The sequence below is a fragment of the Dicentrarchus labrax genome, unplaced genomic scaffold (assembly GCF_905237075.1).
Source record: "Dicentrarchus labrax unplaced genomic scaffold, dlabrax2021, whole genome shotgun sequence".
Lineage (NCBI taxonomy): Eukaryota > Metazoa > Chordata > Actinopteri > Moronidae > Dicentrarchus > Dicentrarchus labrax.
This window is the reverse complement of record NW_026136719.1, coordinates 13,679,851-13,689,894: the sequence shown is the minus strand read 5'-3', so window position 1 is coordinate 13,689,894 and position 10,044 is coordinate 13,679,851. Positions and strand designations below refer to the sequence as shown.

General features: G+C 36.5%; 1 protein-coding gene across 1 annotated transcript in view; it reads right to left on the bottom strand.

Annotated features, from left to right (window-relative positions):
- Positions 1–309: 309 nt before the first annotated feature.
- gpc5a (glypican 5a) overlaps positions 310–10,044 on the bottom strand; it is a 110,471-nt gene continuing 100,736 nt past the window's right edge. Inside the window, exon 9 of the mRNA XM_051379037.1 lies at positions 310–2,953. Coding sequence (XP_051234997.1) covers positions 2,790–2,953 — 164 coding nt within the window. The 3' untranslated portion in view covers positions 310–2,789. The remainder of the gene's footprint in view (positions 2,954–10,044) is intronic.

Below are 10,044 nucleotides of genomic sequence, written 5' to 3'. Positions count from 1 at the left end.
CTGAAGGCCTGGGGAACACTTGGTGTTATTTAGTAAAAGGACAGTTGGGCTGCTCTGCTTGCCAATTGAAGTTAATGTAAGAAATAAAGCAAGACAAAAAGGATGGATGACAACCCAAAGCCTTGGGATATCGCTAGAACACAGGCTTAAAGTTATTTCATGGAATTATTATATGACAAAAATAAACCTAAACTCAAGTACAGACCAATACAACCATGTTTGTTGAACTACTCACCTAAACAATTGCTGAGATCTGGGAACGTAGTGACATTGCTAAAAATACAAAACAAACACAAGCAAGGCAGAAAATCAGGTCGTAAACATGCCAAAACTTTATTCGAAGGTAAAAACCAAAGGCAGTAATGTCTCTAATAATCATTGCAAAGTAGAACAGTGTGCACAACTACAGCAAGAATGGTAGGTCAAAGTTTAAGTAGGTCAGTGGAAGTCCCTTAACTGTTTACAATGGATCATTTGGATAATCATTTTTCTGTTTGCCTTTATTTTCTCTTCCGAACAAGTTTTACTAACCCGGGGGTTTGTTTACAACCTGTCTGAATGTTTGACTACTCATGTTTGTTGCAACGCCTGACCTATTTTCAGCAAAGCTGTTGAGTTCTCAGCACTTACAATTGTTACAATTACAATTGGCAAGTCCAATGTTATAAAAAGCATTTTTTCTTTAAAGACCATTGTATTAAACAAAAAAAACCTTGCAGGATACATTACAGTCTGGGTCAAAATAGAGCTGCATGTATTACAAGAATTTATTTTTCAGATGACACAGTCACTCTCCGAACATAACATCATAGGGTAAACATGTTATTTAAGAGGTTCTGACACATTGCAATGCCTGCAGGATGACACCTGTCTGGAGGTGGGTGCATCAGCATCTGGCCCTTTCTTTCCGTCCTCCTCTGGATAACTGCCGATATGTAGCGATAAGAATCACCTTCGATATCAAACTGAACTTTTTCCTTTAAGTAGAGGAGAATGAGTGCAACCTGACATCTATATTTAGCCTGAAGGCACCTTTGGCTCTGTGCCTGCTGCCCGCTATCTAGTAAGAGAGTTAACACTTTAATAGTGTCATTAACACAGTTGTTCAGATGACAATAGCACTGACAGCAGTCGTGACTTGTTAGGTAGTTAAGAATACAACATTTAAACAACTGTATTAAAGCCGTTAAGCAGTGACTATTGTCGTTTGGGAATCTCACCTCAAAAAGCCTAATATACAGACATTAAAGTTAAAGCACGGTAAGAAATGATGACTATAATTAATCTCAAAGTTATCATTTCTAAACCTTGAGAGTGTCATTGGAAACGGTCCAAGCTACTCAAGTGGTTCAGATGCTCAAACAGTCTTGGCTTTATATCATGATAAAAGTCTAACCTGGTACATTAAAAGAGAAAATGACTAATGACAAAACTTATATGCATGTTTTAGGACAACAGCAGCGAGAGGAAGGTCGCAGGCTTCTGAAATATGATCATATACGATCAAACAAGTACCTGAGGAGATTGTACCTTTGGCTGGAAAATAAAAAGCTGTTCCCGAGCCGTAATTAAATGTTTCAGTAAATGTTTACATTGTCTTCTATTTACAGTAGCAGCTTTAATGTTTTTCTTGTTCATTTCTGTGTTTTTTTATACAGAATATATACATGAATAGTGAAATTTAATTATAAAGAGTATAATTTTGCTTCTGCAGCATCTCAAAAGATTATTTTTTCTTAGCTCTATAAGAAGTTCCCCAGCATATGTGAGCCAAGGAACCAATTTTCGGCACCGCTGAGTACTTTTCTCTCTCAGCCATTGACCAGACATGCATGGCGTATGTGAAACAAATCATTTTCCTTTTCTCTGCACAGAAACTTGCCAGCAACACACAAGCAGTATGCAGTCAGGTATCAGGTAGAAGCAACTGGATTCTTCCTCACCAGTGGCTCCAAGAGCTATCAGCTCCCATCCAGGCATACATGAAGGCAGAGGAGGATTGAGTTTGAAAGATGATAATAGATTCCTAAGGAAACTAATCTATTTCTAAAGAAGAAAGAAGTGTGGATTCCCTCAGTTGCCCCCAGTGTCCACCTACCCACCCCTCTCCTTTCACCATTTCTCTCAGCACTAGCATTACAGGTCAATTTTGCAATTGAAATATACCAATTAAATGGACTCTGCATGGCAGCTATTTAAAGTGAAGGGAAGCAGATACCTTGAATCATTTCTTGTTCCTTTTAGCAGAATGTATAAGGACATATAATACATATCTGAGAGCCTTCAATTATCTGAAGCACAATCTTAAGCACATTTGTATAAAAATGTCTTTAAAAAAACATAGGTTTATACATATAGGTGATTCCTAGGATGGTATAAGACAAACAGGCCGTTTTCATTTGGCCAAAAATATTTAAGTTGTAAAAGCTGTGGAGATTGTATACAATTAAATACAATTAAATTAATACCAAATGTTTACAACTTATGCTGTATTTAGTTTTAACATCGGCTGTTATAAATAAGTCATTTTTACTGTTAATGAATGCCAGGTAACTGATAAAAAATAATTAATATTCGCAAAGCTGAACCAAAGGCTGTCTTACATATAAGCCACAGTGTCTTGCAATTTTCCACATAAACATTAGTGTTCACTCCTACCGTGTCCTGCACTGTGTGGAAGTGGTGCTCCATTACATACTGGAGCTCTTTACGTCCACTGGCCATTTCACTTCTGGATTAATAAGCTTGAAAACAAGTCTTGAAAGTTTCATGCTGCAAAAAGGCAGCTATTACAAGGCCAGGAGCATATGTAAACAAGGCAATATCAAGACCCAGATGGCTCCAGTCAGTCCAAGGCTCCTGGATCTGCCCTCCATTTCTGAATCCTCGGCAGGTGGATAATGATGATGATGATGATGATGATGTTTGTGATCACTGGTCACATCTGGACTCACTGATGAGAGAGCAGAAACCGAAAATTGTCAGTCAGACGGATTCTCGTTATCAATATAACATCGGAGGCAGTATTACTGTTTGCCATGTTAACATGAAGGACAAGGCTTCTTCTTCTTCTTCTTCTTCTTGAACTAATCCAATGAAAACACTAAAACCAAAACCACAGTGTGTTAGTCAGTCGCTCAATACTTTCCAACTTCCCTCCACTGTCTGTGGTAGTCAGCTTTTGGTATTTGGTCCTATAGAAGAGGTAAATCTTCAAAAATGTTTCATTTTAAAAGTCAGTTAAGAAATTTCCTACAGCAGCTAGGTATTGTAGTTTCAGTAAACCTTACTTAAAGATGAGTAAATCATTTACTTGTTGAGGACTATTTTCAGTGGTAAAATAATACACATTTGGTGCTGTAATGATAATGGCATCAGGACACTCAAAATAAACTACAGTGCCCTTCACTCAGGAAAAAAAAAACATAAAACCATGACAACAAACTGAATCAAGCTGCGTATTAACCTTATTTTGAATTACAAGTGCCTCAAAGATTTACACAATTACCTAAACTATTTTGTCTAACTTGATATGTATTTGCAGTTTGGTGGGGTTTTTTTTCTCAATTATAACTAGCCATAATGCTTCACACAACTTTAACAGCTCTAATACATGAGTGCTCCTACTAAACCATTAAGAGAGTTTGTCAAGTTTTCACCACCCTATTTGTAATGAGCTGAAGTAACTATGGAGCACCTTGAGCCTCCATCTTATCCCCCAGAGATGCAGCGGAGGGCATCATGGGTTGAGTCTTTTGTGTCAAACAGAGTGTTTGTGCTGAGGTGTTAAGGCTTAACGTATACACACTTCAAACTAAAATAGTTAAACTATTAGTAATCAACAGGTTGATTTATTTGCAATAAATATTTTTCTTTTAATTTCTGCATAGATTCCACTTTTTAGAGCCTCTGAGATGGCACTTTCGAAAGAGACCAATATCCTTGTTTGTTATTCACATTCAGGAAAATGTGACATTTAACGGTGAGGATAATGATGTTGTAAAATTATTGTAAAAAATAAAAAGGTATCTCAGATTCTGCTCTGAAATGTGTGGTAGCATATACTAGGTTCTCATTAACTCCTTTTTAAGATGTTCTGTTTATTTGCTTTTTTTGTAGTAAGAGAAGAAAGAGATATAGACAGAAAAGATGACAGCAGAGAGAGAGGGTATAACATGCACAAAACTCCCTGACCAGATGATGCAAATATAGGGGATTTGGGTTTTGACCACTAGGCTACCAGGACCCCCACTTGGTAACTCCTAATTTTCTACTATATATTACATATATACAAGGGGCATTTTTTTTTATCTAATGTTTTCTCTTTAAATGGTACCATTGGGTCACAAAATATGTAAACACACAACACTCCATCCATGCAGATGATATGCTGTTTATATTTCTTTATATTTTTTTACACCTGGTAATCCTGACTGGTTTTGGTACAAAAGTATCTGATGTACTTTTAAATTTAAACATCACATCTAGCAATCGAATGACAGAAATAATACAAAACAATCCAAACTTGATGCTGACCAGATATCAGTTTTACATTCACTCAAAATTGCCAGCAGAGGATTTAGCTAGTTATCAGGATTCCAAAATTATGGAATGAGCTTTTGAAAAGCTAAAACAATCCTGCTATTTTAGAATATAATTTTGATTATGCAGAAGTCAAATTGTACTATTATTTTACCATATTTTGCTAACAGATGAATACTATAGTATCTAGATTACTCTGGTTTTTCATGCTGGTTTTACTGTTTCTGAGACATGCATCACTAAAACCCATTTGAAAATAATACTGATACAAGTAAGTTGCTGTCAATCCATCACAGCTTTGACACTGTTTGGATAAACAGAAAAGGTAGATAAGGTAATTATCTAGGGAGGTAATTTATTAATTTTGTTTTTGTCATCAATAGAACAGTGTAAGGACAACATTTAAACAAGACAAGATATTGCCTTGATAATGACTTAAAGCTATAAAAATAGAGAGATAGCTGAGCTTTTTTTCCTCTAACCTTCACATTATATACCTCAAATTGCCTGGTCTTGAACTCAAACACACCCAATTTTCTACCCCTTTGAAAATTACATCTTAACAGCAACAGATATCAATTCAGAAAACTGCCCCACACCAGCTGTCAACATCCATCTTACTGTTCACATCTCTTTGGAGTCATCAACAGCTGAAGGGGGAAGTGTCCCATCCTGAGTGAAATAGAGTGTCCTCTTTAGCCCTGCCTGTGTTACCTCAGTACACCTCAGACTCCATCCTGGTTCATCCCCACAGGGAAGGAGTAAAGCTGAACCCCGATAGATGACCAGCTCTCATGGACTTTCGAGTTCCTCACTTAGGCCCAAGGGTCATAAGTCTGTCGTGGGCAGGATTAGTCTAACCCAGACACTTTCAGAGTTTGTAAAGGCTCTGTTATCAAACTTTATCTTACTAGCAGAAAAATAAGACCTGCTGCAGAGGCCATTTGTCCTCGTGGACTTCAATTCCACTTTTTACGGTGCAGCAGAAATAGCCTGTAATTCATTTTCCCCAAAGCGGGTATCACAACAATTACTTGTTGCTGTAATGGCTGAATTTCCCTCAGAGGATCATTAAAATCTAATTTAATCTTATTTAATTTTATCTAATCCAATTTGATATAATTGTATCTTATTTTATTATATCTAATCTCATTGTTTGTAGTAAATTTGTGTATGAATGTGTATGAATGACCACTTTTGATTTCTAACTTGCAGATTTTACTCCATTTTAATGTAGAAATAGAAAGGTTTATAACTATAGTCATTACATGTAAGGGCCCATACTTGAGCTACCGTTGAAGCATGTGGCCTGAAATTAACTACCTATTGATTCACTGCTGAGGAGTCCCCAGGACAGCCATTGAAGGTCTACAGCTCACAGATAGCCCTCCTGAGTTTTGCACCCAAGAGCACACAACTTCAACACCTCAATCAATTCCTCTTACCGAAGATTCAAGGTTTCTAATACAGCAACACTCACTCTGTAAACACAATGACAAAATCTATCTTTCAGATGAACAAATTCTGCATAATTGAAACCACTTTTGTATTTTAATTGCAGAGGAAACACCAAGTAAAGCATGCCGTAAGGGTAGACTCTCAAACTAAATCGTCAAATCCAACAAAATCACTAGATTGTACAGGCGTACACAATAAAGCAGCCACTGAGTGTATCATGCAATGTGGATAAGATAATAATATCACATTACAGACCTTTACTGTTCATGTTATTTATCTTCCAGTTAAACACATCAAGTGTTGTTGTATGTAGCCCACAATGCCAATGGTCAGAAAGAGGAAGACATTGCAGAGTTTTGTAGTTGCACATTTTCGGTTTCAGATGCATATACAATCAGACAAGGGAAGGTTGAGACTGAGGGAGGAAAAAATAGTATGCAGAATTACACTGTGCTCTGCTTCATTGGGATTAAAGATTCTGCAATGAAGCACCCAGCAGTGCATTAAAAATAAGCTCTAAAAGCTTCAATCTTTTCAAACTAACATGTAAGTAATGGAGGTCTCTTCATTTGGCACACACATACTCGATTAAAAACACAGACATGTACATGTTACTTAATACTTCACATACACACACAATATTGACTCTGACTGCATTGCAGCTATTAATAAGTATCATCACTGCTGAATCTTCTGACTATAAGTGGGTTCTTTTTATGAATGATAATGAAGGTCCAGGCAAAGGAGCATATTATCCCTCTAAAAGCACAACTGCATCCTCAATGCAACAACCCAACAGAGCATAGTTTTTTTTTGTGCTACTGTGTTTCAAGCCAAAAATTTAGTCTCTAACAGCTAATAGCTGAAAATAGCTATAATGGCCTCTCCTTTTTATGAATCCAAGAACAAACGATTTTGGAAATCTGCTTGGAAAGTGCTGTAGTAATGACATGTTTTAGTAAACTCTCAGCAGAGAGGTGAGGATGTTTGAAAAGGTGCTTGGGCTGAAAAGAGACATAGGTCAGAAAGAGAGGCTTACAACTGAAGTGAAATCAATAGAAGCTGATTCCTCAGGACTTGGACCAACAATGATCAATACCACACTAAGTGCACCAGGAAAAAACACTGCAAAACAACTGCAGCAAAGGAAAGGGCCTTTTGTGTGATTTTAAAGGGGGTCGGCAGAGCTTTATGTCCACATCTTCAGCTGGTTATTATTAACAGCTCAAGTTTGTCAAACTTCTTCCATTCCTTTAGTTTAGGAGTTGTATTACTATGGAGAGATAACCTACATGCACATTGTCAGCTCATCCTCTATCACTTTCTGTTGATTCCAGCTTGTACAGAGAACAGTTGTAAAATTCATTACAGATGAAATCTAGCTGCACAAGAGATGACATGAAAAGTGTTTTGCAACAGTTTGAGCCGTTCTGTGTTGCTTTAGATTAGGATATCAGGGTTGCATTAGTGTTCACGAAAAATATATCCATGTATTAAAAGGAAAAGTACTTATTACAAAGAAAAATCTCTTCAAGACTGGCAATTAAATGATGTATTTACCTGTAAACAATATTTCAAAGTAAAACATCCAGATAGCCCTAGATGTAATTATAGTAACTTTATTATATGTTTATGGGGTTCAAATTATAGTTCAGTCAGACACACTTACAACAAGGATTTAGAAATATTTAGACAAATGTGGTATGGCTATATCATCTGTACATTATGACATACAATGAGAGATAGATAAAAACATACATGTTCATCCAAGCTTAGAATGTACACTTTTACATCATTTAGCATGTGGTGGTTTGCAGCAACAACCGGTGTTGCACAAAGGAATCAAAAAATTATGATTTATAAAGCCCAGCTAGTACACAAATGTGATTGGATGTTACTCGCTGGAAGCCAGGCAGATGATTCATCAATGAGCCAATAATACAGACCATGAATGTGACTTAGATTAGCTAATGCAAGACTTCAGTGCTCTGTCTGAACTACTGCAAAGCCCCAGCAATGCATCAATATGATTTTCATGCTTTCAAATTAAATTGCATGCTGTTCTGATCATATCAAAGAGGCTGAAACAAAGCTGTAGACATTTTGGCAGTACAATATGTAATAATATATATATAATGAAGGCCATTTTGTCTTTATTTGACAGTGCGACAGTATTGGTTCCTGACTGGAACTAAACTGAGAACATCGTGGTTACAGTGGTATGTGCAACCACAAGAATACCCCAATACAAGATGTTTAACTGACAGTGTTTTATTTATTTATTTATTAGCTTGCCTCATGTTGAATGCAAAATCTTATTCTGCATAGTGAGTAAAAAAATCCCACCTCTGTTTATTTGGCAGATGTATTTGTAACACTTGACAGTATTGTTCCTATCTGTCATTTTGCATTTCAATAAAAAAAATGGGTAAAATAACAAATATCAGTCAATGTAAATAGGCTTCCTTTGGGGTTATTTTTGTTTTCCAAACTAAACAGTCACTTTGTGAAAGAGCTGGGACCCTTCAGCTTGCTGTCGACTCCTGCCTGGGGTGGGAGCTTCACCACCATTTAACCACATTGATTTCTGTGTTATTTGACAGCGTTATTAGACTGCCTGCTGCCAGAACCTGAGAACTGAACCTGAGAGAAGACGTAGAAATCTTCTTTTCAGTCTGCTGTGAACAAGTAAAGTTAGAGGGATTACAGCAGCATTATATTAAGAAGAAGCGAGAGCAAAAACCAGTGATTCAATTTTCTAATCCCTCTTTTCCTAAATGTTTCAATATAGTTTGATGGTAAGAGGTTGAGTAAATAATATCCCTGTATCCAGACTCAAAGGAGATTTTTGGGTACATTTTAATCCTATAAGAATCCAACATTAATACTATAATAGAAGACAGTAAAAGTTATTGTAGTAGTGAAAGAAGTGTAGAGATCCCCTTATAATCTGTCTATGGGACTGTGAAAATGTCTGTGTGATTGCAAATGCATGCGTTGTGAAAGTTTGTTTGTGTGAAGTGTTTCCCAAAAGCCTCCTTACACCTCCAATAATGATAACACAGTTGCTAAATGTGGTTTGTCTTGGGATTGTGCCACCTTCTTATTCTTCATCAAAAAATTAAATATGTAGCAACAGCTATTTTTTTTTTACCCTTTGTACAAAGTTTAAACATTCAGAAAACAACAGACAAAAGCAGGACAAAGCGTGAATATAACAGCCTGGGAATCTATTAACATTTGGAGAAAAACACACAGACGTTTGATAAATCATGCCCAAAATCCCGAATACGTCTTCTACAAGCAGCTGCTGTTGATAATGATACAAGAACTGGTCTGACTGGGGGATTAATTTCTGACTTATGTGTTGTAATGCTATTGACAAGTTGCATTTTGAAAAATACATAATTTAGTTTTGTGTACCAGTAGTATATTAATACTGTATATCAAGGGTGCTCAAACTTTTTCATCAAAAGGTCCAGTTATAAATGTTCTATATGGTCAGTGGTTTGGAATACGCAAGCAAACACAGAAATATATAAAAGTCAAGAAGTTGTGGAAACTGTAACAAAAACTTCCAACACCCAACAATATACATTCAAACAAACCTGGGCACAAAAGGTGTCATTGCCAGATGGAGGCTGTTCAAAGTGTTTGACACAAGCAGATGTACATTTTTTTCACAATGTTCATTCAGTCCTCTCTAAATGATATAAATCGGTAGGCAAAATATTGGAAACACCTCCTAGTATAACACAGTGCAATTCAACAGCACCATAAACTACAGCCTCTAAAAGTGTCCACAGGTTGAATCAACGCCTCTCTAAAACATATTCAACAAAAACATTAACTTTATTAAGGTCAGATTTATCAATGTCAATGATGTATCTCAACCAAGTTGGTTTTCAGGGGACACACTTTATCTTCATATTTATATTTTGATTTGTTTCTTCATGTCTCAGGAACATAAATACAAATCTGCAGGGTGTCATGTGTGACAAAAGATGTGTTGCTGGCGTTGGCTGCATTTCCCCTGCATCTGAA